This window comes from Protomyctophum parallelum (genome assembly GCF_964188405.1).
Source record: "Protomyctophum parallelum genome assembly, chromosome: 5".
In the NCBI taxonomy this organism is placed as follows: domain Eukaryota; kingdom Metazoa; phylum Chordata; class Actinopteri; order Myctophiformes; family Myctophidae; genus Protomyctophum; species Protomyctophum parallelum.
The window spans coordinates 24,293,279-24,320,353 of record NC_139702.1 but is presented as its reverse complement, the minus strand read 5'-3'; the positions used below and the strand labels follow the sequence as shown (position 1 = coordinate 24,320,353).

General features: G+C 43.4%; 3 protein-coding genes across 3 annotated transcripts in view; 1 reads left to right on the top strand and 2 right to left on the bottom strand.

Moving 5' to 3' along the window:
* Positions 1-3,367: 3,367 nt before the first annotated feature.
* On the bottom strand, positions 3,368-4,573 carry LOC310858270 (kelch domain-containing protein 3-like; the record flags this gene model as incomplete). The annotated part of the gene is made up of 1 exon (XM_083764375.1): positions 3,368-4,573. The coding sequence occupies one exon, from the start codon at positions 4,571-4,573 to the stop codon at positions 3,368-3,370; it is 1,206 nt and encodes a 401-aa protein (XP_083620501.1).
* A 2,066-nt stretch (positions 4,574-6,639) lies between these two features.
* Positions 6,640-15,022, top strand: LOC310858823 (monocarboxylate transporter 13). The gene is made up of 5 exons (XM_083765113.1): positions 6,640-6,741; positions 7,927-8,158; positions 8,460-8,603; positions 9,325-10,113; positions 11,085-15,022. The coding sequence occupies exons 2-5, from the start codon at positions 7,957-7,959 to the stop codon at positions 11,330-11,332; spliced, it is 1,383 nt and encodes a 460-aa protein (XP_083621239.1). The 5' UTR covers positions 6,640-6,741; positions 7,927-7,956; the 3' UTR covers positions 11,333-15,022.
* A 4,053-nt stretch (positions 15,023-19,075) lies between these two features.
* Positions 19,076-27,075, bottom strand: part of usp43a (ubiquitin specific peptidase 43a) — a gene marked incomplete at its 3' end in the record, with an annotated part of 113,773 nt that continues 105,773 nt past the window's right edge. The window contains exons 11-16 of the mRNA XM_083765347.1: positions 25,947-26,076; positions 25,396-25,515; positions 24,677-24,917; positions 24,025-24,183; positions 23,406-23,567; positions 19,076-20,277 (exon numbers count right to left, since the gene is read on the bottom strand). Of these exons, the coding sequence (XP_083621473.1) occupies positions 19,076-20,277; positions 23,406-23,567; positions 24,025-24,183; positions 24,677-24,917; positions 25,396-25,515; positions 25,947-26,076 (2,014 nt within the window). The remainder of the gene's footprint in view (positions 20,278-23,405; positions 23,568-24,024; positions 24,184-24,676; positions 24,918-25,395; positions 25,516-25,946; positions 26,077-27,075) is intronic.

Here is a 27,075-nt window from a genome sequence, read left to right as displayed (position 1 = left end):
TATGGACCAGAGCTATAACAAACCTAGCCATGGTTCACATGACGCTCGTACAGTACTTCACGAGCGTCATGGCGCAACTGCCTCCTGTTTTACGCGATCGCTAGATTTACAGTCCAAACGTGTAGGAACGTTCCGATTTAAAATATAAAGTACTCGCCACATGTGCCACGGGTGTTAGACATTTGCTGGTATTATCCGATTTATCCGAGCTATTTTTTTGCCATTGGCTTTCAACTACGCGCCCCTATCGGTCGGGAGGAGTGTGGCACTCGGTGTGTTCGATATAGGCACGCTGACCGCACTGCCAATACAGACTAATAGGCGAGTGCGCTCCCGGTGGGCAACTGTGTATTTCCCAAACGAACCCCGTTTGAGAAAAGTAGCCAGGGCGCTCGGATAAAAATGCTTTTTATTAAACAACGCGGGATTCAGCTATGCTAATTGCTGTACAAGCTAATTTCCAACACCCGTGGCACATGTGGCGAATACTTTATATGTGAAATCGGAATGTTTATATATACATGTTTGAACTGTAAATGTATCGATTGCGTAAAACAGGCTGCATAATCTTTTTCATTAAGCACAGTTTGACTTTATTGTGAAATATTTCACAATAAAGTCAAACTGTATGATATCCCTCTATTATAGCACATACATTAGGAGTAGGTGCTACAATAGATCAGATTTAGTTGACACATAATATGGTTAGGACTCAAATAAGGGGAAGTAAGGCCATCTAGTGGTTCAATAGGCTAATAGATCTGTTTGGGGGAATTCTTTCTCAAGCCCTCCTGCAAGATATATCAACAGGGCAACTTCTGGATGTTCATAGAGGGCCCATAAGGTCCTTTTGGGCCCCCTGGTTCCAAGGGGGTGAGAACACTTTAATCTGGAAAACTCCAGACAGCAATCTGACTGCAGTCACCAGCCATATGTGCCCAATCATATATTCACTACGCAAGCGCATGCACGCAGCCATGCACACATACACTCACGCACGCACGCAAGCGCGCACACACACACACACACACACACACACACACACACACACACACACACACACACACACACACACACACACACACACACACACACGTGCACTACAAAATGTAATCTGAGAATTTTACTTGTGGGGGTCCCTCTACTGTAGGCTCTACTGTAGAGGGTACAGTAGAGGGACCCCCACAAGGTAACTCTGTCATTTCTCAACCGTTTCGGACCCCGGGGAACCCCACACGGAGACTCGGAGTTGCACCACTTACTTCACACGGGTGTGATTTTTTAATCTCTTCTAGGTTGAAGGCAGGACTGAAACCACCCGAGTAACCACAGCATACCACTAATCAACTCACAAATAACATATACATATATACATAGACATATGAGCACATGATGACGTGATGAAGATATGTACCAATGCCAGGATATAATTATAACATGTTTGTAATCCAACACCACTGCCATAACAGGCATAAGTAAGCATTACGTCATATGATCCTGGACACTTCTAAATCGATGGGACTGTATTTCTTTTATAGGTAGAATCTTTTACAATACTTCAAAATCTTACTTTTTTACTTCCAAACACTAGGGGCTGTATTTTGCGTGTCTTAAGTACCAGGTCTTATTCCCTAACTTGAGTAAACTAAAGACCTGGAGGCGTGATCAATGCTCTTTGGCCACTCAGAATAGCCAAATGGCACTGATCACGCCTCCAGGTCTTTAGTTTACTCAAGTTAGGGAATAAGACCTGGTACTTAAGACACGCAAAATACAGCCCTAGGTACGTAGGAAAAATCTAAACCTAATAATTCAATATTGCAAACGTTCTTTCACAGAGAGGCTGAGATTTGAAAGTTTGTAGCGATCGACAGTACTTGCACGCTCTGCTTGCACACTAGTAGGCCATTTATGGCCTACTTGGGGGCAACAAGCAAGTGGCACTCGACAGAGTGCAGTTCTAGTTACTTGCGCAAGCAGAGCGTGCAAGTAATGTTATCAGTCAGGTGCTACGATGCGTACGTCCCTTAGCAGTATATGATATAACGTCATATGCTGGCACGGTACATGCGAAAGCAGACCGTGCAGGTATGTTTTCCGTCATGCTATGAAGCGTATGTCCCATGACGTGATGAAGATATGTACCAATGCCAGGGTATAATTGGTTTACGATGGTGACGTAATGATGATATGTTTCAGTGTCGGGTGGATTAAAGGGACATACATACACATCAAACCACCCGAGTAACCACAGTATACCACTAATAAACTTAGAAATTACATATACATACATATAGACATATACATATATATAGACATATGACGTGATGAATATATGTACCAATAATTGTAGCAATAATTGGTTATCGATGGTGACATAACGATGACATGTTTCAGTGTCGGGTGGACTAAAGGTAATGCCCCTATGTATACATGTATGTAATCTGACACCACTGCCATAACAGGCATAAGTAATCATTACCATACTTAAAAATACTACTTTCTTTCCTCCAAAAGCAAGGTATGTAGCAAATAGCTAAACCTAATAATTCAATATTGCAAACGTTCTTTCACAGAGAGGCTGAGATTTGAAAGTTTGTAGTGGTCTACAATACTTGCACGCTCTGCTTGCGCACTAGTAGGCCATTTATGGCCTACTAGTGTGCAACAAGCAAGTATAGGCACTCGACAGAGTGCAGTGCTAGTTTCTAATATAATGGTACTTAATTTTCTCGTCATTTGTAGGAAGATACGTATAGCGGTGCTCCTTGGTCATTACCATGTATGGCCTACTTGTGTACAAGGTGCAAGTTGGCACCTCGACGGAGAGCATTTCTAGTTTGACACAGTGCCTACTTTCTTCTTGGGTTGGGAGAGTTCCTTGCTACAATAGGACTGATATCTTATATTGCTTATATACTTATTACATACGAGCACGGTCATGATGATCTGTCTATGGGATATCTATTGGGGGTCAGGTGAAGATTGTGTAAATTATTACTCCCACTATATGCAATCTCTATAGTATGTTGGGCAGCATGCAGTCACACTCATGTCAGTGTCAGAGAGACGTTGGCTTTAATATTGCCTTAAATAAACTGAGTAATTTATTCATAGAGTGAATAAAAAAAAACATGACAAAAAACACAAAGGTCTCCATCTTTGCGGTCATTTTCGTCTCCCACTCCCAGTTATCCCTCCTGAAGTCCTCTTCCATAAGTGTCTGTTCCTGTGCCCAAAGCATGTCTTTGTTTCCACATTCATTCCTGACGGAGTTCAACTGGGTGTCGAAGTTTCTATTCTGAGATCTTTATAGCCATGTCTCCCCTGGCACAGTTCATTCATAGTAGAGTTTATCCTGTAGATGCTACTTCTGTATGTAGTTCTGTATGGGTATTGCTGCATGAGCACATTCCTGAGCTCTACTTTCTATAACCTCTATTCCATTGCATGGAACATGGATCTTTTCATCACGTTTGCTGTTGCTGGTAGTAGTCATAGCTTCCAGTTCCCATGTGATGTCGTGTGGGAGACCAGACTTCTCCAGACTGTGTTGAATAACTGCTAGCTTGCATAGCGTTTTCAGACTAGGACTAAAGTCTAAGATGTACAGGTCAGACAGCTCTGTATCATCTTCATTAAGATTTCCAACATCACGCAAAGCTGGCACAGTTGGAATGGTGAATCTATATCCTCCAAAGATGATGATACGATCGCCCATCATGCAACAGCACATCCTAGACATTAATGGACAAGGGCCTTTCCCCTTGGGCTCAACCTTCTTCCACGAGAAGGTCTTTGGATTTAATTTCCACAGATCATTGAAGAAACGGTCCAGAAGAAAGTTGTGCCCACCAAAAATGTAAAGTTCTCCATTGTAGGCAAAGGCTGAATGACACCAGCGTCCTTCCGGAAGAAGCTGTGCAGAAGGCGTACTCAGCCAGCTGTTGGTCTCTGTATCAAACACTCGGATGCTATTGTAGTCTGGTCCCGGCTGGTCCCCTTGGCATGCAAATACAAACATCTTTGTCCCAATGATGGTGGCAGAATGACATGCTAAAGCCTGTGGCGTGCCTGTGGTATTAATTAAAGACCATACCATGGTGTCGGTGTCCAGCTTATAAATATCATTAGTGCATCCAGTCAGCTCATTAAATCCTCCCAAGATATACATGACCTTCCCCAAGACACAGGCCGAGTGGCCCCACCTCGCCCCTGGAACAGTCCCGGAAATCTTTGGCTTAAACCATTTATGGGTGTTGACGTCGAATGCATAAAGCACATTGCAGTACTCACCCCCCCAGATGTAGATTATATCATCTATCAGCACAGCTGTGTGACCCCAGCGCCGGGACGGAACCTCAAGGGGATGCTCTCTTCCAGTTGTAACCGGGGGCAACTTCATCCAGCGCAAAGACACAGTGTTGAAGACGTGCACCCCGATCTGACCCATGTCGCAAATGATGTTTTCACCATCGCCGTAGCCTCCAAACGAGTAAACCTTGTGCCCGACTGTCACAGCAGCATGACGTGTTCTCTTTGGCCCTTTCAGATGCAAGGACCAACGGATCATTTTAAACACCCGCACCACAGTGGTTAAAACTCAATTCTTCAAATGTCGTACTGTACAAGAATGGTGTTCTAATGCGCACACTACAACTTATATTGGAACAGTGGCACAAATGTCACGTGACCCTTGACCAATCCATGAAGCCGGTGGTTGGGTTGGCCAATCAAGGAAGCCGATGACTCTTATATGGAAACTTGATTGCCTCAGCAACCTCAACCGAGACAGACGTTGTCAAGCAGCTGTCTGTTCCAATGGTCAGTGGTCACTGTGTGAAAAATGCATTGTTATTTATAATGTGAATATCGTATCAGTATTATGTGTTATTGTTTTGAAATGTAATATGTATAGGGGGAACGGAGGCACTGTTGCCCCAAGTAAATAAACTTAAAAAAGTAAAGAGTAGAAAAGCACCATATAATAATAATAATAATAATTATTATTATTATTATTATTATTATTATTAATACCGGTATATCTGTGTCTGTGGTAATAATGGACATATAACTGTAGAACTTAATCGGTGTTGTCGTGATTACACCAACAATCTTTTAATAGCCTAATAATAATAATAATTATTACCCTTTTGTTTTCATGACAATTCCGCCATTTTAGCAGTTTTGGCAGTTCTGTGCTATTGTTTTTCACAAAATTCTGCAATATGGTAGAGGGCTGAGGATCCCACAGGAACTGAAGACCTTTGATCTTTAGATCTCTCAATGAGTAAATTGTTATGATTTGTTCGATCCACTTTTTGGCCTTTTTTGGCCACGTCACGAATTGCATTTTCATACAAAAGTCATGTGAATGGAGTCTGACTCTGGTTTTCTGGACTACAGCGTTGACAAACAACCCCTTCAGCCAATCAGCGTAACAAAAAAACTGACGTCATCTCCAGTTTACCTACGGCTATGCCATGTCAACCACAGAAAAATGAGCAGGTTCGGGCTGACCTAGGGCCTGGGTAGAATCTAATTAAAGCCCACATGGGCAAGCCCATTTGTGATGATTTCATTGGTTGAGCACGCAATGTGATGATAAAAGCGCCCCTCACTTCACACAAAGTGTGATTTTTGAGCGGTGCCTCCGCTCCATTACGGACCTATGTGTGTCCCTATGTATGTGTATATGCGTCCACGTACGTGACCCAGCACGGAAAGCTGCAACAAGATAACTCCGTCATTTCTCGACCATTTTGGACGAGAGAAGGCTCGCCCCCCTGGACACGTTCCTGGGAGTCTGGATGTTGCGGGGACCCCCGCAACCCCCACACGGTACAGTTGCACAATGCACTTCACACAGGTGTCATTTTTACTTGCCAAATAATTCCAGTTATCAATGTTTATATAGCTCATTTTGCATATAGCTTTTTTTGTTTATGTGCTTGACCCCATCTTATAGCTGCAGTGGTTGCAGCTATAAGATTTATTATTATTATTATTATTATTATTATTATTATTAGGCTATTAAAAGATTGTTGGTGTAATCACGACAACACCGATTAAGTTCTACAGTTATATCTCCATTATTACCACAGACACAGATATACCGGTATCGTTTACAGTTATATCTCCATTATTACCACAGACACAGATATACAGACACAGATATACATTACAGACACAGATATACCGGTATGCAAAACATTTGGAAAGACCAGGGAAAAACATGTTTTCCTTTTCATTCAATTTAGGCATTATGTCTTGCTGAGATTACTTGTCTAGCTTTTTAATTGTTTGTTGTGTTCTTCTGCTCTCAGGCTCTGGACTGGACTGGTACAAATAAAGGACCATTCACGACCTTGACATCATGCTTGACATGACCAATATAGTTCTTCTCCACGGCTCCTCGATGGCTCGATCGATCTTGTCATGATGTCATAACGGTGGAGTTGGAGGAGGGATGTGCCGAAATTGGTGACCCAACGATTTATGTTACTCCAGAGGTCACTGTATCGCAAAGACGAATTTACCAACCACAAACACAAATCACAATTCTATGGGTCACATATCATTCCATGACACCATAGACGTTAGCCGGGTGGGCGGAGGCGTGTCCTTCCTCCTCTCCCTGTACTGGTCCTTGCTGCTGGACCAGAATGTCACCTACAGTATCACTCAATGGAAACATTTATCAGCTGACCGCTGGCAATTGCCGAAGAAACGCTCTCACGGGTAAGTGTATGAAGGTTGCCGGTCAACCTATTTTAGTAGATTTAGTTTGCGTTTGGTTTGTTTGGATTGTAAAATAATGTTTAAATGTTGCGAATCAATTTTGTTCGACGGTTCGACCCTGACACGAAACCTACTCGACTCATTCATTATCGACAGTGAAGTTCTGTCGGGGATACCTGGCCTGCCAGGCTGGCAGCTATAGCCTGGCACCATTAGTTTAGTTGGCAGTTATGAATGAAGACAAAGACATATGGCACAGAAGTCTGTCGGAGTTTAATCTATTATAAGCACTAACGGAAATAGATGTTGCGTTGCGTCATATGCATAGTTGGACGGCAGCAGCCATATGTTTGTTATCGTCTTATTATCTCATTGACGATTAGGCTCATGTTTTTTGTTTAGTTTTATTTTTGTCATCATTAACATTTTCTTTACAAATATAGATGCGTAGCCTGCTGCCTGCCTATGTATACAACTGTACACATAGACATAGCCATTGTTCATATCGAAAAGAAACAAATCAGTTACCCCTCTCTTCTTACAATATAATATAGCCTACAACATTAGAAGTAGGCCTAAATAAATATAAATACAAGAAAGATGATGCAAGTAAAAATAGAAAACTTTCAATATTTCCAAACACAATACTTTATAGGCCTACACACACACACACACACACACACACACACACACACACACACACACACACACACACACACACACACACACACACACACACACACACACACACACAGTAGCACATGTGTAGGCTACATAAGGAAAGGTCTTTGTATTTCTGTAGTAGACTTGCCACACCTTGTGCAGAGATCATATTGCACGTGTGTTCAACTGGATATACTGCATTTCTCTTCACTTCATCTCTCAAGTTCCAACCCATGATTATAATGGCCGATGGTTATCATTTATCAACCACGGCCACGGGGCTATTCCTTCAAATTGGCTTTAGTATACAAATTCAGACACTCATACACACACACACACACACACACACACACACACACACACACACACACACACACACACACACACACACACACACACACACACACACACGTGCATGCACGCACGCGCATGCGCACACACGCACACACACACAGCCTATAGCCAGAGGTTATAATGATGCCCTGATAATAATGATGTGTTGGTTTGGTGGTGTCCTGATAGCTCCATCTGCTGGGGGAACAGCTTGATGTGATGAGATCCAGAAAGGTGTCCCCGCCTGACGGGGGCTATGGCTGGGTGGTGGTCGCCTCCGCCTTCCTCACCATGGGTCTCACTGCTGGCGTCATGAAGAACATCGGCCTGTTCTTCCTGGACATCCAACAGCATTTCGGAGTCCTGACCAGCACCACCTCTTGGATCACCTCCACCACCATAGCCATGTTTCACTTAGCTGGTAAAGAATGTAGTAATCTGGCAGAACTTGTGGGTGAGACCGGTACCTTCAGGTAATCAGGATTGTTTGTGATCAGGATTCGTTGCCGTCCGGAAGAAACCACCCAACTCCCTTTTTGAGTAATTTTAGTTTTCAAAAGGTTTCCAAATATATATATATACTGTATATATAAATAAAAGAGAAGGAAACAAAACAGTGAAATTTGCTGATCTAAGTTCACAACGCATCTGTAGAATAATTACTATGACGTTAGACAGTTGCAGACCTCATAAGCTACTATCATATTTTGTTTTCCTTGCAGCTCCTGTGGCAAGTGCTCTGAGCATGAGGTTTTCCCAGAGAGTGGTGATCATGGCCGGAGGACTCCTGGCAGCCTCGGGTATGCTGCTGGCATCTCTGGACCTCAGTCTGCCCTGGATGTACCTCAGTGTGGGCATTCTGCAAGGTGACAACCTCAAGGGTGTTCTTTTATCCCCCAGGAGATGCTGCAGTTTTGAATATTCTTTTATTTAAGCAGTATCACACTGCTACTGTCTGCACAGGTTAGCACAGGTTCTGAACGCGGGGCCAGATGACCTCTAGGGGTCCGGGGTAAGTCAGTGCAATGACAATGAGAAAAGCAACAATACTACATGTCGGAGAACAGTGGAGATTGGAGAATGACACTTACACTAGTATCAGTGGTAACACCTATGAAGGAAGTAGGGCCTAAGTTCTTTCCAAAATGCTGTGTGTGCATAGAGCCCATTGGCAAATATCTGAGCTGTCCTAGGGCTCAATACCGTCTGCGGTGCTGAACTCTGTCTCTGTAGTACTGGAGTGGTGGAGTGCTCGCTGTCTGGTGGTTCTCCAGCAAGACTCCACAGAATACACAGTACAGGACAAGACAGTGGACACATGATGAATCTGATCCTGATGTCACCAGAACATATGAGACTTAAAAAAAGGCAAACAGAAATGCATTCTTTATTCATATGTTCCAATATTCAATGCTCAAAACACAATTAAATCCTTAATCGCAATTATTAGTTTGACAATTAATCATCGAATTAAACATGTAATCGTGACAGCCTTATCTGTAGTAGATGCTTTTGCAAATGAGAGATGTGTGTAGTTTATTTACTGGTACAATTAACACTGAGGATTTTACCGTGTGCTATCTCTAGGAACGGGGATCGCCTTCTCATGGATCCCAGCCAACAGCATGGTGAGCCACTACTTCTTACACTGGCGTCCCTTCGCCTATGCCCTGGCCAGCTCAGGGGAATGTGTCTTTGCCATCATGTTCAGCCCCTTCTTCCAGTGGCTTATCGACGCATACACCTGGCAGGGCGCCCTGCTCTTCATCGGAGGTTTACAGCTCCACCTGTGTGTCTGCGGAGCCCTCATGAGACCCCTGGAAGCGCCCGCCCGCGGAGAGGACCTCGAAACCAAAGACGATCTTCTAGACCGCCACGCTCCCGGGGCCGCTCCCGAGGAGACGGTCATCTTCCACTGGTCCTTGCTGAGAAAGCACGAGCTCCTCCTCTACATCGTGTTCGCCATCCTCGCGGCCGCAGGGTTTTTCATCCCGCCTCTCTTCCTGGTGCCTTTCGCCGCCAGCCTGGATATGGGGCATTACGGCGCGGCCTCCGTCCTCTCTGCGTTGGCGTTCGCTGACCTGGTGGGCAGGCTGGCGTGCGGCTGGCTGGCCAACATGAGGCTGATGAGGAACCTGCAGCTGCTGACCATGGTGGTCACCATGCAGGGGGTGGTGCTGCTCCTGCTGCCGGTCGGCCGCAGCGCCTGGTACCTGCTGGCGTTCTCCTCGCTCTATGGCTTCCTGTTCGGCTGCGTGGTGGCCGTGCACGTGACCGCCATCGTGGACATCGTGGGGCTGGAGCGCTTCGACAGCGGCTTGGGGCTCTTCATGCTCTTCAGGAGCATCGGGGGCTTCGTCGGACCACCTGCTGCTGGTGAGCTGAGCTTCTGACTAGGGATGGGTATCGTTAGGATTCTTATGAGTCCGGTACCGATTCGGTTCCAAAATGGCATAAAATTACTTAAATAAGAGGTCAACAAATGTTTAACAAAAAGCTTTTATTCTTTTAAGCCTTTACCTGCTTGGTTCCGAGGTTCAGAACCCACCCCTACTTATGATTCAATTCAATTCAATTCAATTCAACTCAATTCAATTCAATTCAACTGTATTGCCATGAGAAAACGTTTACCAACGCAAGTGTCAAATATAATTAAAAAAATTAGGAAAATGTGGAAAATACTGTATACTGTAGTACTGTCTAATTTATACAGTTGGAGCATTGTGTAAACAGAGCTATGTCACATTGCATCGGTATATACATGTTATAAAGCTTTTTTGAAACAAATAGCAGCAATCTTCAGTCACTTTGGGACATATAGCAACATTTTGTCTCAAGACTATTTAAATAGTATACAAAAAAAGCCTCAGATTTAAGATGTGTTTAAAGGTAGCAGCTACATGTGCAGTAGGTCTGGCGGTCTACTTGGTACAATTTATATAAGGCATTTAGCGCTCGTTCAGTTCAGACAGAGTGACTTAAAGATCAGTATAAGCAGCATGCGCTCTAGTCAACACACAACAGGATAAGGAGTGAAGTGCATAAAGTGCTAGGAAAACAAAATAAATTGTTCACTTTTGGGATGAAAGGCTCAAAGTTCATGGTCACAATCTAGGTCAAAAGACTTATAAGATGTTGGAGGGTTTGCACCTCATTTGCACAATTTCAGGGCCACTGCACGTTTACTGAATGAATAGATAAAGGGATATTTATTTATTCATCAGCCCAGGCTGGCAGACCGCATTCTCTTCTATTTCCCTGTGTTCTCCCGGCATGGCGCAGGCTGGCTGGTGGACCACATTAATACGCTATCTCCTATTTCCCTGTGTTCTCTCCGCATGGCGCAGGCTGGCTGGTGGACCAGACGGCGGATTACGGAGCCGCCTTCTACTTCTCCGGTATCTGCCTCGTCTGCTCGGCACTGTTTGTCCTCCTCACCGACCTCCTCATTAAGAAGAGACAGGTCGGACGAACGGAAGGTGCTGCAGATGCCGCCCTGTCCGCAGAATACACAAAGACGTCAACGACGGACGAGAAGAGTGGGATGGAGGGGTCAGCATGTAGTGTGAAGGAAGACGAAAACCACGTCACATAATAATTAGCATTCTAACCGAATGACACTGCTGAGATATCTGTCGAGTCAGAGCACAAATGGATGGTTGACCGTCTACTCATGGCTCTCACCTGGTGGTCAGTCTATCTATACAAGCTGTCAGTAAATTGTGGACATGACCATTGACCAAAGATTGTTCGGGTGAAACTTAAAACACTGACACACATCTCACCAGGAGAAGGGGAAGATTTGTTATCTGCATACTTTTCAAAATGAACATTGCTGCTGTGTACTTGTTGAGACCGGGAGGTGTTAAATGGTTGTCAACACAATTCAGCTCTTTTCACAGCTGCCTAAACATGCCTTAAGTTAATTCTGTGGCACAGGATAGGATTGTGCCAGTCCAATGCCAAGTACTCATTATGTGTGCCTAAAACTACTGTTTTATATCTACAGTGTACGTACTGTATGCAGCAGATTCAGTGTTGATGGAATCAATGGAGAAAAGAAGAGAGACTTTAAGTTCTAAGAACGCACATATCCATTTCAGAGCTTAATGGAGAGAATAGAGCGCCTCTGTGTTGTCAAAACCGGGCCTTATCTGAAAAGTATACCGACATGACCTCAGCTGTATGAAGGCGTGGTTTTCTGGTCATTTTAGTTGCAGTAAAAGTGTCCTTGGGTGATACAGTAGATGACAAAGTTACCGCTTTGAATGGTGCACTTGGTATAACATGTCTGTTATGTCCGTTATTACGGACACAAATATAATATATTTGCAGACTGTCATGTACTCTAGCAAGATAACTTGAAAACTTCTGGGACTGTACAAGTTTGTGTTTTTTAGCAGATGCAATAATATAATAATAATAATACATGTGTCCGCTTCAGTTGTTGAGACACATTTCTGGGAGCTCCTGGGAACTTCAACTGAGCAGTTGGGGTTCAGTGTCTTACCGTCTTGCTCAAGGACACCGACACACTAAGCCATGGACGATATTCAGACCACGGCCATCTTGCCAGCAAGGTGCTAACTAGGTGCAACTTCCCATTGACAGCCCAGTCATCCAAACAGAAAAGTCCTATCTAATTGTATTAAACAACGTCAAACTCACCAACATTGCAGCTGTAGGCCTACGGAAAGCTTGAATGATCCTCTTTCAATCTGTAAAGGTTTCGTTTCATAAAAATCCACCATAGACATGTTATGAGCTACTTCCTGTCAAGTAAGTCTGTGCAGGTTATTTTTTACTATTTTTTTAGTTTGGGAGTGCTCGTTGGATATCACTCAACAGCCCTGCGTACCACCAGTTTTGAATTTGCACATAATGCAGGAGGCAGCAGGAGATTGCTTTACTGATAACGAGTGCTTCCAATCTCCAATACTCCAAGTCTACAGTGGATTTTTAAGAAACAAACACTTACATTGCAGATAGAAAGGGGATAATTCAAGCTTTTTGCACAGCTGCAATGTAGGCGAGTTTGACATCGTTTAATACAATCAGATAGGACTTTTCTTTTTGTGAATGGGCTGTCAATGGGAAGTTGCACCTAGTTGCCACCTTACTGGCAAGTTGGCCGCGGTCTGAATATCGTCAATTGAACCTTCCAGTTCCATAACGCACTGTTTCCCAAACAGTGGGTTGGGAGTCGGCACGCATTTGTGGGTCACAGGTCACGACTTGCAAAATCCCATTTCTTTTTACTACATAAAATAAAATCATATACTGTATATTTCAAAAGATTTTCTTAAAAAAAAATAGCTGATCTAAAAGCTCAGTGTTGTGCACTTGTAGATCTTTGTTATTTTGACATTTAGCATATACTACATATTTTACACCTTAATTCTTATACTGTAACTTAAAATACAGTTTTTAAAGTTAACTGTTAAGTTATTGTATACAGAATGTATTTTGTGTTAGCAGCATCTTCTGCACATTGTATGCAATCACTGCACGGATTGTTTTAAATGCATATTCTCTGTTCAGATTGGCCCTGTAAAGGGTAGCCCTGGGCGTAGCCATTACTGAGGTTTACACCGCCTCAGCACTGATTAGCTACACCTGGCCTACAGGTAACTGCTAAGTGGATTCAGTCAGAGCCATTAATGGAGTTACGACATCTGTTCACTTCAAGGGGCCAGTCCAATGGCAACTCTTTTACCTTTAACATAGCCTTCTATAGGCGAAGAGACTGAACCAGAAGTTTACGGAATGCATTGAGTCTATGGGCTCGCACGAGTGACCTGGCTGTGGATTCAGTGCCCTGTAAAGCCAGGTGCAACTAATCCGTGCTGGGGTGTAAAGCTGCGCTTAATGGTACATCTCCGTAATGGCTGTGCTGTGCCCAGTTAACCTCTGGATTTGTCGATACATACACTAAATGCATACTAAAATTGGAAACAAGCATATCTTGGACATAAACTTATAGTATATCACCATAACATACAAACATACTGTCACGGTCGACAGTGAGTGAACCCAAATGCAGAACATAGACAAGGAGATGTAGATAAAGTGAACCAAAGTGTATTTATTCACCATTAAACTGAGGTACAAGCTACAAGAACCAAATAATAACTTAAATAGAATTTCACCAAAGCAGGAGAATGCACAAAGTCCAAAGTAGCAAGGAACATGAGTTGTCGAAGAGCTTGTAGATCTGCTGATCTCTTCTGTCCAGGTTGAAGCTGCATGGGAGGCTGTGGAAGAGATCAGGAGTTACTAAAAGTCAAGAAGAAACTTGGTCTTAAACTAAACTAAGAGCTGTAGAACTGACCTAGTACTAGCTGCACCAGCATGTGCACTAGCTGATATCACTGAGCACAGAGTGTTGTCACAGCCAGGTTTAAGTAGCCAGCCAGGTGATTGCAGGATGGAGAACAGCCAGGTGATTGTCAGGGTGTATTTTACGGCCATTTTAATTCTAATTTCGTATTTGACAATTATTCAGAATACGGTTTGGTGAAATCAATCAATCAAAAAAACAGTAATTTCATGATTATCCAAATGTTTTGCTTTACTTTACCCAATACTTGCAGGCATCCATGCTGGAAGAAATTAAGAGAACTACACAAACATTCTGAGTGGGCCTCTATTACCACTGGGTGGTAGTGTTGCCTTAATTCTTCTACATTTGCAGACAAGTCTCAGTCAGACAAAAAATGGTTTGATGGCTCCTTGATGCCTCCACTGTAGTTACAGCCATGATTGCCAGAGAATGTGGCTCCTCTGCACTCTCTCACTCACACACACACACACACACACACACACACACACACACACACACACACACACACACACACACACACACACACACACACACAGTCACACACACACACACACACACACACACACACACACACACACACACACACACACACACACACACACACACACACACACACACACACACACACACACACACACAAACCGTGATCCCCTGATGCAGATAATGACAGTAAAAGTAAAAGGGCAAAAATATGTTCTAAATAAATCTTTCCTACCAATGTTAAGTATATTCTTTCAGTCTCCAACTGCCATCAAACATTGTTAGTGTAGCCTCTGTATTAAAATTTAAATCATTATTGACGACGTTCATAATGTCTTACTGTACAGTATGTAAACTGCTGAATGAATGCTTGGCAGAGACAGTGGATATAACTAGTACTACTGTAGTTTAGTTTGTTTTGTTTTACAGTCAGTAGTCAATACAATCCACTGTATACTGTAGTCAGTGGTGGAAAACTGTACTCAAATGTTTTACTTTAGTAAATATATAAAATACTGCAATACTATTGCAAGTAGTATTGGAAATTGGAAATGCTCAAGTAAAGTTAAAAAAAAAATACCTCAAAATTGTACTTAAGAAAATGTGCTAAAATGAACCAGTAAAGCAGAATAGTGATTCATATTTGTTTTATTCGATTGAATGATCATGTGATCACAGTAGCACACACATTAAGGTTCTTTGTATTATTATTATTGTATAGCAGACTTGCCACACCCTTGTGCAGAGATCATATTGCACTCAACCGGATACTGCTGCATTTCCCTTCACTTCATTTCCCAACCCATGATTATAATGGCCCATGGTTATCAACCATGGGGCGATTCCTTCAAATTGTCTTTAGTACATACAAATTCAGACACACACACACACACACACACACACACACACACACACACAGAGATGCTAGTGCATACAAAACCACATGCACGCAAGCCTACAGCATAATCCATATATTTACAAAGCATTTATAAAATGTATAAAAGCTGTATAGAAAACATTTCAACCCACATTTGTAAAAAAAAGTAATTCGCTAGAAATACACCTTTCATTTTCTTTCCCAATACACCTGCTTAGATTAGTACAGTGCTTATTTGGACATATTGAGCCATGGAAATAAAAACTCATACATATTGATCATGAGCAATGCAGACTCGTTATCCCTGTCTGAAGAAAACTGTTAGTCCATCACATACAAATAAATCTCTATTGGTTTGTTTTTAACCTCTTTGTCATAAGACATAAGGACAATACAAATTGCAAATTGGTTGACATACTTATTTTTTTACTCCTATACCCTGAACAGTTCTGACCACATTACATTAATGAACTCCTAAAATGTCCCATAGCCAAGAAAGAGCTTGTGCCCTTATCTTGGATTTCACATTGATGCATGCTGGACTGTAGTTCTTTCTTCAGAACAAATCGAAAGAGATGGAAACTCTCTGGTAGCCAGGTGTGCGTATTCTGAATCATAACGGTAAGAACTATTATAAAGGTAATTTAATATTTAAACATTTAATTGTGGGAAATATTCACTAAATACCATGTACTGAGTGGTCCCCATCTTTAAGGCCTACATGTGTACAGTATATGAGCAGTCGTAGTAGGGGGGGGGGGGGGGTCCGAACTAAATGATTGATAGTTAGGGACCAAAGTTAAATGAACGCAAAGGATATTACAGTGTAGAATGCAGCAGGGTTCCAAAAATCTCAAACGGTGGTCTGTAGCATGATGTATGTCAAACTGGGTGTCCTTGAAATTCAAACATTTGAGAATCACTGAGTTTGTTAGCATTCTGAACATAAGAGCTGGGGTTTTGTTCATGCTTGTCTGTGATTATATTGAATTAGGCCTAAATAAAGTCAGTACATCTGCTGACTTTCTGTTTCTTTTAAACACAAGCAACATAATACAGTATTTATAAATCAATTAGGATCCCTTAAAGTAAAGGCATTATAAATTATTTGTATTATTTGTATTTCTTTTTAAACTGGCTTGAATGTATTCTTATTTAGTTAAGAAGATGGCTGCCGCAATTCATTCCTTCACTGTCCATTTTTCCCATTTCTGTGCATAATGAACAATTAATAGCACTTACAATATACGTGTGCAAAAAATGCCTACACCGTCACCAAGACATTCAACTATTACTTTTAAACATTTTAAACAAAAAACTTTGAAACAATAGACATGTTGCTTACAGTGTTTAAAAATCAAACTTAAAAACGGACACATTATTCGATGTATTTGGTTTTAGGGGCTGTGTCAGCTGAAACACAACCAATGGTCAACCTTCATGAGGTGGAATTGACACGATACACTACACTACACAGTCTGCACAATTGTACATATTTAAACAATTCATGGAAAAAACTGTATCTGACCACCATGGGCAGGTATAAGACAGCAGGCTGGATGCCATTCTTCTCCTTTACAACCTGGCAGAATGGTGGCACTGGCTAGAGGAAAGGCCATGGAGGTCACCAGAATCGGTAGGGTTCATCCTCTGAGGAGCATTAAAGGACAACGTTGTTTTTTTCCAACCAAGGTTCATGTTGTAGGCTGTTAAAGATGAGTGTTACAATTTGTTTCATTTGCTGCTTTCTTTTCAGCGATTTGTTTGACAGGGGGCAGGGGCAAGTGTGTAAGTGGCTAAATATCTTCTTTTTTCTTTTTTTTTACAAAAATAAGAAAAGAAAAGGGATTTATTAAATATTATTTACTATAGTTCTACTAGACCCAAGGAATTACATCAGGCCACAAAATGTCCTTGTGTACAGCTAATCTAACAAATCCCATGTCAATCCAGCCAATAGTTTTTGGGATAATTTAAGACAAAAAGCTTGACCAGCTTTGCCATCGAGGTGCACCCATGCACCGCTAGTGGAGCTAAAAAACAAAAAACTGAGATACATTTTGCAATGAAAACAGCTATGATATACAGTATGCATTGGTCTTAGTAATGCATAAATCTGCCCTACCAAAATCTGTCTACTGTCCCTGAAACTCAATTACATTTGAAGCTTGCAAATTTAGTGCAACAAGTTAACAGTATATCTCAATAGCAGTCAGTTATTGTACTGTAGGCTTAGGGTATGTTCTCCTGGTCAGCAGGACTGGTGATATCCACCCGATTGTGCTGGAGCCAGTGTTAATTATTTTTGTACAGCTGAAGGTCCACAGCAAGCAACAGCTTGTCAACATCATGACTGGCTTGAATTGGAATTTAGACAGGCTGTTTTTTGTGAAAGGTACAAAGCACAGTTCAATCCCATGCTAACACAACACGGGGCAACTTCACACGGACAACCTTTTAAAGTTGCATGCCCTGGTGGACATTATGGGTAAAAGTATAGCATAACTAGGGGTACTGTTGTTGTTATTTACGTGACAATTATTAATAGAGAAAACACTCCCTGCAAACGAAGAGGATCGTTACCACTCTTTGCAGAAAACCAATGGATGTATGTACGTGACAAGCAGCTATGATTTGTGCTCCAACATGGAATGGTAAAAATGGCTCAAGTATTTCTTGAGTGTAAAAACAAAACACAGCAGCGCATTCCAGACAGCGAGATGAACTCTGACTCTCCTGAAGTGATTATCTATGTCAGTGGATCCAAAACCTTTTAGCCTGGGACCGGGAACTAGTGAAAATAGCAGATCTACAAGTTCACAACGCGTTGCTTTGTGCCGCGTTGTGAGCTTATAGATCTATGTTCACTACTTCTTAAACATTTGTTTTCTAATTTGTGGAATTTGTTAGATTTTTCTTTCATGTATTCATTACTTTGAAAAAATCATTGAATTAGTTTTTCATTCATTTATTGCTCTTTTGAGAATGTTTATGTTTATTTAGTTTTCTTTCAAATAATATGAATGAAAAAAACAATATGTATGAAACAAAAAATAAAGGAACCCATACAAATTTGTCTTGTGACCCACAAATGGGTCCCGACCCACTAGAAAACTAGATCTAGTAGTAGTAGTAGTAGTGTGTGGATGTACGAGAGTGTGTGTGCTAGTCAGTCAGTCAGTCAGTCAGTCAGTCAGTCAGTCAGTCAGTCAGTCAGAGAATGAATGAGAGAGGCACGCTCTCCAGTAGTTAACAGACATAACACAAACACTCATTTTGAGTGTCTACACAGTACACTGCATATTGTTTTGCTCAGGCACTTGAAAGTCAAATACAAAATAGAATAATAAAAAAATTGTCCTTCTAACAGCTGACATAGTATGTCACGTTGTTTCTTTCTGGTCATACCAGAAATAAAATATCCTTCATTATATCTCTAAACGTCATGGCGCAAACCACTTGACACGAGTACTGTATGTTCTGTGAACGGAAAGGTGCATCACTTTGACTATTGCTATGATCAGTGCATCAGTCAGTTGCAAAGGTCTAAATCCCATGTATGGCGAGTCCTGTAAGTATTATGTTACTGTGGTATTGTGTGTGTGCAGTGTGCGTGTGTGCGTGCGTGCGTGCGTGTGTTAGAAGCTGGACTCAGGGACTGTCCTCTTGCGTCCCAGGGAGGTCGTGCTGTAGCGAGTCCTCTGCAGGGTGCCGTAAGACGGCTTGTCCGCCACAAGGCTGCGTGCGGGCGGCACCACCGCTGACGTCCCGTTGCGATGCAGGGACGCCGTCCTGCGCATGCTCTGCTCCGCCTTGGTGGGTATGTTCGAGGAGCTTTGAGAGCGCTTGATGTCGGTGGCGGCACTGTGACCCACCTTCCCATTGGCTTGTTCGTCACCCGGGCAACGGCCCGATCCCCTGGACCTGCCTCCTTCCTTCCCGGCTCCCGCCGCCACGCCGCCGTTCGACAGGGAGGACCTCGCCGAGCTCCTCGTGGCTCCCGGCTCGCCTCCTCCCCTCCCCGATTCCCCATCCTTGGACCTCCTCGACGAGTCCCTTTCCTTCTTCAAGAAGCTGCCTCTGAAGAAGGAGAGAAGCCCCTCGTGGCTCTTGGGCTCCTCGGCTTTCTTGGACCTCGGATCTCCTTTATGTTCTCCTCTTTGCGCGTCGACGTTGTCGTCCTTCTCCCCCCTGCCCGCCGCCTTTCCCCTTCGAAGTGTTCCGTCGCGGAGGCTGGGAACGCTGGTGCTGGACTGAACTCCGGTGCTGGAACTCAGCTTGGTCTCCTGGGAGCTTTTGTTAGATCCCTGTGTCCTGTTGTTGTCCTTCCTCCTGGTCAGGGTGCTACTGCTAGAGCTACTGGTCACAGTGGCAACAACGCCCTCCTCTCTCGCTTGGCTCCCCTTGGCGTTTCGTCTCAGGCTGGCCGTTTTCTCCGACGACCGTCTCTGGCCCTCTGGCATCTGTGGAGATTCCGGCGACAGCTCCTCTGCTCCCCTGCCCATGCAGCTCAGACTGCCGCGACTCGGGGATCGGCCCTTTATCCCGGCCTGGCCCTCAGAGCCCTCCTTGGTACCTGTCGGTCCGGTCATCAGTGTCGCGATGGGGTCCTTGGTGCAACGTGGCCGGCGGCCAGACTCCAAGTACTCCACGAGCTCCACGGGAGCAGGAGGTGGATCCATGCGAGGCGCTGCTGGGTCTGGTTTTCGTCTGCCCTTGGAGCCAAAGGACCAGCGCAGCGGAAGCACTTTGCTCAGCGTGTCCTTGGTCTTGGTCGGGGTCCTCATGCTCACACTCCGGCCCTGGAGGCCCCTGATGAATGGCCGGCTCTCAAAACCACCTTATAGTTAGAGAGAAGAGAGAAGGATGTAATTTATGTTACTCAGTACTGGAAATAGCGGTTTTCATTGTCATCTATTGTCGACCCGAGGCCGATTGTACAAATATCTTCTAGTAGTTCTCTCACACTTTCACACACGCTAAAATCTAAAATGGCACAGATTGTCATGCGGTGCGTTCTGACTCGGTACTGACGAGTCTCCACCAGGCCGAAGGCATGGGGAGAGAGTATGTTTTGCACTCCGTCCGTGTGTCCGTGTGTGTGTGCGTCCGTCCGTCCATCTGTTACCAACTAATCTCCGGCACCGTTAACCCAGTTGATGCTATTTTTCCAGCTAACTTTCCAGAACGGCCTGTTATAGCGCCACCAAGAGGCCTACTTTTTTTTTTTTTTTTTATATATTACTCCTCCAGATTCTGTCCAAAAATCCCGCAAATCGTTACACACTATCTCTATAGTCATGTGTTCAAGATGGATCTCTCTGATATTTCATATTCCATCCTAATTGGCTAACATTGTCTTTCAAAGTTGGCAGGATTGGCCAGTTTTGAACAAAAGCCTCAAATCATGAACGCAGCGTGCTATTTACTTTCATACTAGGCTGACATTGGCCTATTATAGGGCCAAAACACGTTTTTGGAACAAAATGCCTCAAATCATCCAATTGCCATCCAAGGCGTAAGAAGAAATTGCACCCTTTTCACATTGGCCTATTATAGCGCCACCAGGAGGCCACAACCTGACCTGCCCTGGTGGACCCGAGGGGCACTTTATCTAGTTAGCTTGTAGATCTGTCCATTTTGAACTGTGATGATGGTCTTGCGTTAGTAACGTGACACCATAAACATCAACACGTTAGAGTTCCTGGTTGTCTTTTATGGTGTTAAATGGGGTGAAGAACTTCTCGTAACGCGCTTGTGATTTTACGACAGCTGGCAGGCGTCAGTGACATACACCTGTGATCCGCACATTTCAGGGATTTACACACACCTTTGTGAATTGGATTTACACTAGGGATGCACCGAAAATTCGGCCACCGAAAATATTTGGCCGAAAATGGCTAAAAATGTATTTTCGGCCTATTCGGTTTCGGCTCAAATAGGCCGAAAATATATCACCGAATAGTCAAAACACCGGGTCGGTATAAACACAACACGCGATTGTCTTGAACGTAACCAGAGCGCTCCGCATTCTACCTCTCTCTCTCTCCCAACTTCAGTCTCCCCCACACACACACACACACAGCGTCAAGTTGCTCTGTGCTGTGGCTGCGATGCGCTCCGCGAAATCTGCGAGCTCATCAACAGGTCCCAAAACATGGTATTTGTGAGCACCGCCACTGTCTATTCTTTTGTCGTATGACAAAAAATGCTCCCCAATGTCTGAATCTGTGAGTTTGCATGCAGGCTACGACGAACACTAGCAGTAGCTTGCTCGTTAGCTCCTCAAATTCGTTCCACCTGTGTGTAATCTCAGCAGCGCATTGAAGTGGGCACAGGCAGGGCAAAAGCAGAAGCAGAACGTCCGTGAACGTTTTGCTTAACAATGATCAGTTGTTCAGTGCTGTTTAACTTTGGTAATATGTGATACTAGAGCCTAGAGAACATGCTAATATGGCTGCTAAATAAGAACGTTTTCCCCTATCAGCTAGCACGCTATTGTGTGTGTGTGTGTGTGTGTGTGTTTGTGCGTGCGTGTGCGTGCCCACACACTGTGTAGGACAGTGGTTCTCATAGTGGGAGTTCCAGCTAAATTATAGATAGTTAGGAAGTAAACCAAGTGGGGCCGGTCTGTAACAGAGTGCAAAAATGGAACCAAATACACTCTCAAAATTTACATTGATTTTTGAGTGGTGCAACCACTCCTACAACCAGCTTGCAATGTCCTCGTACCTGTTTGTGTGTCTGTGTGTGTGTCTGTGTGTCTGTGTGTCTGTGTGTGTGAGCATGAGTATGTGACTTAATAATAGCAGTAGGGGGCGCCAGAAACAGTGAGAGGGGTAGTGACTCTAATGAGTGAGAGAGAGAGAGAGAGAGAGAGAGAGAGAGAGAGAGAGAGAGAGAGAGAGAGAGAGAGAGAGAGGGGGGGGGGGGGGGGGGGAATTGCACCACTCAGTTCACACGTGTGTGATTTTTACAATAGAAATAAAAATAAATTGGGGTCCCAGAGATAGAAAGAAAGACAGTCAGCTATAGGCCTACACAGTCAACATTACAGATTACAGTATCATTACAAGTACAAGGAATGGCAATGAATTCAAATTGTAATAAAAAGGGGGTAAAATATTAATTTAGAAGGAGTATTCATTTTTATTGTCTTTATTGTTAGTTACAACATGCCTACAATAACTTGAAGCATTTTTTTTAAAGGTAATTGCAAAAAAGGTGCCATAATCCGATTAATTGTTTAAATAATCACCCGATGAATCGATTATGAAAATCCATAATCATGTATTTTGCCATAATCAGGTAGCTTTACAACAAAGCTGTATTCGGCTATTCGGTATTCGGTTTTCGGCCAACTGTTTCCTATATTCGGTATTCGGTTTCGGCCAAGAATTTCCCTTTCGGTGCATCCCTAATTTACACACACCTTTGTGAATTGGATTTACACACACCTTTGTGAATTGGATTTACACACACCTTTGTGAATTGGATTTACACACACATTTGTGAATTGATTTACACACACCTTTGTGAATTGGATTTTCACACACCTTTGTGAATTGGATTTACACACACCTTTGTGAATTGGATTTACACATACCTTTGTGAATTGGATTTACACACACCTTTGTGAATTGGATTTACACACACCTTTGTGAATTGGATTTTCAAACACCTTTGTGAATTGGATTTACACACACCTTTGTGATTTGGATTTACACACACCTTTGTGAATTGGATTTACACACACCTTTGTGAATTGCACATTGGTTTTTGCTTGGAGAAAATATGCCCTCCTTTAAGTCACTTATCCAACGACAACAAAAGTCTTTGGTCTGAGAGGCTAAATCAAATGATGGTCCGTGGTTCAAATACTGAATAAATAATAGACCTTTATATGAAAAGGGTTGAAAACAACTGCTTTAAAATAACGACAGCCTAGAACAAGTATTTGTAATTTACCTTTCTCCTCTTTAGGGGAGTTGTCACGAAAGACTGGAGACTCGGGGGAGTCGGGTAAGGAGGATGGGCAGGTGGTGGAAGAGCGAGACACCAGGCTGCCTCTCTTGCTGTCCCCTGTCAGCCGGATGAGCCAGTGGTCTGACATGGATGAACTGGTGGACCCTGAACCACAGGGAAGGGAAGGAAGGAAGGAAGGAAGGAAGGAAGGAAGGAAGGAAGGAAGGAAGGAAGGAAGGAAGGAAGGAAGGAAGGAAGGAAGGAAGGAAGGAAGGAAGGAAGGAGTGATGCATCGGTTAGACGGAAGGTGAACTTATGATATAGGGAAGAATATAAATGATCATCATCAGTAATATTTTTTCATTTATTAAAAATAAATGTAAATGTGGCAGAGTTAGACAGGGTTCATATTCTATATAAACATGGATTGATTGATTGATTGATTTATTGATTGATTGAATACTGTATTAGACATAGAAATGTAATCAGCACGAGGCACAGTCAGACATTTGGGCTAAGGATAACAAAGACTAGAAAAAGTGCTATTTATATAAAATCGGAAGGACTAAAAAGCCTATTTCTCCTCAGGCATACAGTAAGTGTAGTAGTGAACATATCAGACCTCTGAGGGAGCTGCTGGCGGACCATGGCGGGATGGTGTTGCGTCTCTGGTAGAACAGGATGTAAGCCCCCTTGGTACAGACCTCCTCCTCAGGCACCAGGTCAACACTGCTGTCATCATAGCTGTACCACTGGCCGTCCACCGAGTTCCTGCAATAAGCTGGAGTACAACATAGCATATTCACATAGTTCCCCTTCATTTTAAACCTGGCATCTGCATTTTTGGGCATGTCAAGAGTGGTAGAAAGCACAGTTTCCAAATAGTTTGACCTCATGTAAGTAAATAAGTTAGTAACTACAGTATATACCGTAGCACATGTGCACTGTGCAAATCATTGTACAGCATCACATACTGTACTGTAACAAAGTTAGGTACAAAATAGGGGGGGGTGCAGTTTGCATGGGACAATTGTGGTCGTAGTGGCTAAATCTGGCATTAAAACCTTTCTAAAACATTTCTATCGAATATCTTTCTTACAATGACAATGACAAAAGTAACTGTTGTATAATCTCAATATTACACTGCATGGTGTGCTTTACCTAGATTATTGCGCTTCTTACGGAACTCGGCTAAAGCCTCGTTCCTGCAGCGACGCTGTCGTGCCAATAGTCACGGTAAAGCACACCCTCTGGTATAAAACAATAGTTGGTACCGGTGTAGTGTCCTCCGTGCATGCCACCGTGGTGGTTACACACGGCGTAGAGGTCGTACAGGTAGTCCAGAGGAAGGCTCATGTCGTGGGGCTGGCCTGAGGGCTGCCTCCAGGCGGGAGGCCACGCCCCCAGGCTCAGGTTCCTCATGCTCTGGCTCCTCTTCACCACATGGGGCGCCATGTCCAGTCCCGCCAGCGGGAAACGCACCAGAGTGGAGAGCTTGTTCCTCCGCTCGCCCACCTGTTTCAACATAACAGAAAAAAAGGGTTTGTGTCGCAGACACTTCATAAATGTTGCATAGCCTGATTGGTTGGGAAGACGAGGTAAGCTCCGATGCCGCGGAGATGCGTGAGACCACATTCACTTCCCTTTAGTTTGCACTTTCTGCCGAGGCTGTCGGGGAGTTGCAGACAGTATGACTGCTCGATGAATTTTAAGTAAGTAACTAAGTACATTTACTTAAGTACTGTTTGAGGTATTTGTACTTGAGTATTTCCAATTTCCAGTACGTTTACTTCCACTCCAATACATCTCGGATCCAAATATTGTACTTTTACTCCACTACATTTATTTGAAAATGTAGTTACTGGTTATTTTGTAGGTTTTGATTATTATTCAAAAACATACATCAACAAACAAACATCCACCACTGAGTTCAACACGCCAAGCATAAATGATGGCTTAACAACGATGAAAGGAAAGACAATGCTTCTTGTACCTGTCGGAAGCGCTTGAGATGAAGGATGAGGATGTCAGGCAGAGTCCACAGACTCATCTTCACCATGCCCTGCTGAAGCTGCTTACAGTGAGGGCACTTCCAAGCGTCATCTGGTGCAAGCTGGAAGGAATGAATGGCATGTATTTGCATCAGTAATGTTCTCTATGCTGGGCCGTGGCTCAGTGGTCCAGGCACCTTGGCTGGTAATCCAGTCTGGCAGTGTGCCGCGGGTTCGACTCCCGATCCCGACAGCCCTTACAGCATGCCCCCCCCCCCCCATCTCTCTCCCCAATTCCTGTTAGCCTACTGTCTGTCCCTCCATAAAAAATATAAAGGCGAAAGCCACAAGAAAACATAAAAAAAAAAGTAATGACTCCAATTTCAATAAGGGAATTCCAATAAGTGGCCCGCAGGCTGCGGGCCACTAAATTCCATTGTTAATCCGGGCCGGTCGACAGGCAGAAAACTTCGACAATCTGGCTATGGGAGTCTATGAACAGTCTTGATTGTTAGCAGGCCAGATGGCTTTGTGTTGCGATGTTCAACCTTACCTGTTCTTCTTTGGTATAAAGCTGGAAACACTCGTCTAAAGTACAAGTGTGCTGCTGCAGGTGCTGCTGCTGTTGGTTCCTCACGCTCTCTGCATCCTTCACCACCTCTTCTTGGATGCTCCCAAATAGGCTGGATACGCACACACGCACACACAGAGAGAGGGAGAAGGATAGAGGTATTAGATTAGCCTCCTAGACCAGGGGTTTTCAACTGGTTTTGATCCAGGGACCACCATTCTGACTAGCAGCAGCCTGGGGACCACCACTGTTGTGTCGGGTGGGTTCATCGTAGATCTACGATGGACCCACCCGACACAATAGTGGTGGGGCATTCATGCACCATGGGTTAAGATTGTTTTTGTTTTCTTCTTACTTGTTACTCACTAATCACACTATCACAGCAGGCTACATTCATGAGCTGGACAAAAATGTATTTTAAAAGTATTTTATTATCAAAAGTTTTGTAGTGTTTTGTAGTGTTTTTTACTTGAGCAGGACTAAAAAAGTCTCAAAATAATAATCCATTTCACATTTGACACATTTGACAGTCACAGTAGGTTTGTTTCTGACAACCCCCCCCCCACACACACACACACAGAAACAGAATATATATTTTTATCTTATTCATTGAATAGTGAATACGTCACGTATTATGTGAGACTATTCAATCGATCCGCGGCAGATATTATAACTCTATGGCAGGGAGATTTGACTTTCCCAAACGTATTATTATGTGCTTGCCTTGGGCAGCAAGCACGGTAAGCATGCATGCGTTGGGTGGAAGAGCAGGATGGTTGTTCCGCTGGCAGCTGATGACTCCGTCAGCTTTTTTTTGGGTTTATTTGACACCTTGAGCACTTGACTTTTTGAATGTTAGATTCGACTTAAGTTATTATTATTATTTACAAACAAGTAAAAAGAGTGCAAATAAGTTTTATATTATATATTAGAAAGGTAAAAAAATAAGTAAAGAAAAAAAAGGCAAAAATATAACTTTTCTGAATGCCTGCCTGCGGACCACCAGCAGTACCTCTGCGGACCACCAGGGGGCCGCGGACCACCGGTTGAAAACCCCTGTCCTAGACGTTCAATAAATTACAGTATATATGTCTTTTGGCCATTAACTACT

Excerpts from the sequence above, each read along its gene's own strand:
- LOC310858823 (XM_083765113.1), top strand. The coding sequence starts at position 7,957 with ATGAGATCCAGAAAGGTGTCCCCGCCTGACGGGGGCTATGGCTGGGTG. Across the intron at positions 8,604-9,324 it reads CAGTGTGGGCATTCTGCAAG|GAACGGGGATCGCCTTCTCA; the intron begins GTGACAACCTCA and ends TGCTATCTCTAG. Across the intron at positions 10,114-11,084 it reads CGTCGGACCACCTGCTGCTG|GCTGGCTGGTGGACCAGACG; the intron begins GTGAGCTGAGCT and ends CGCATGGCGCAG.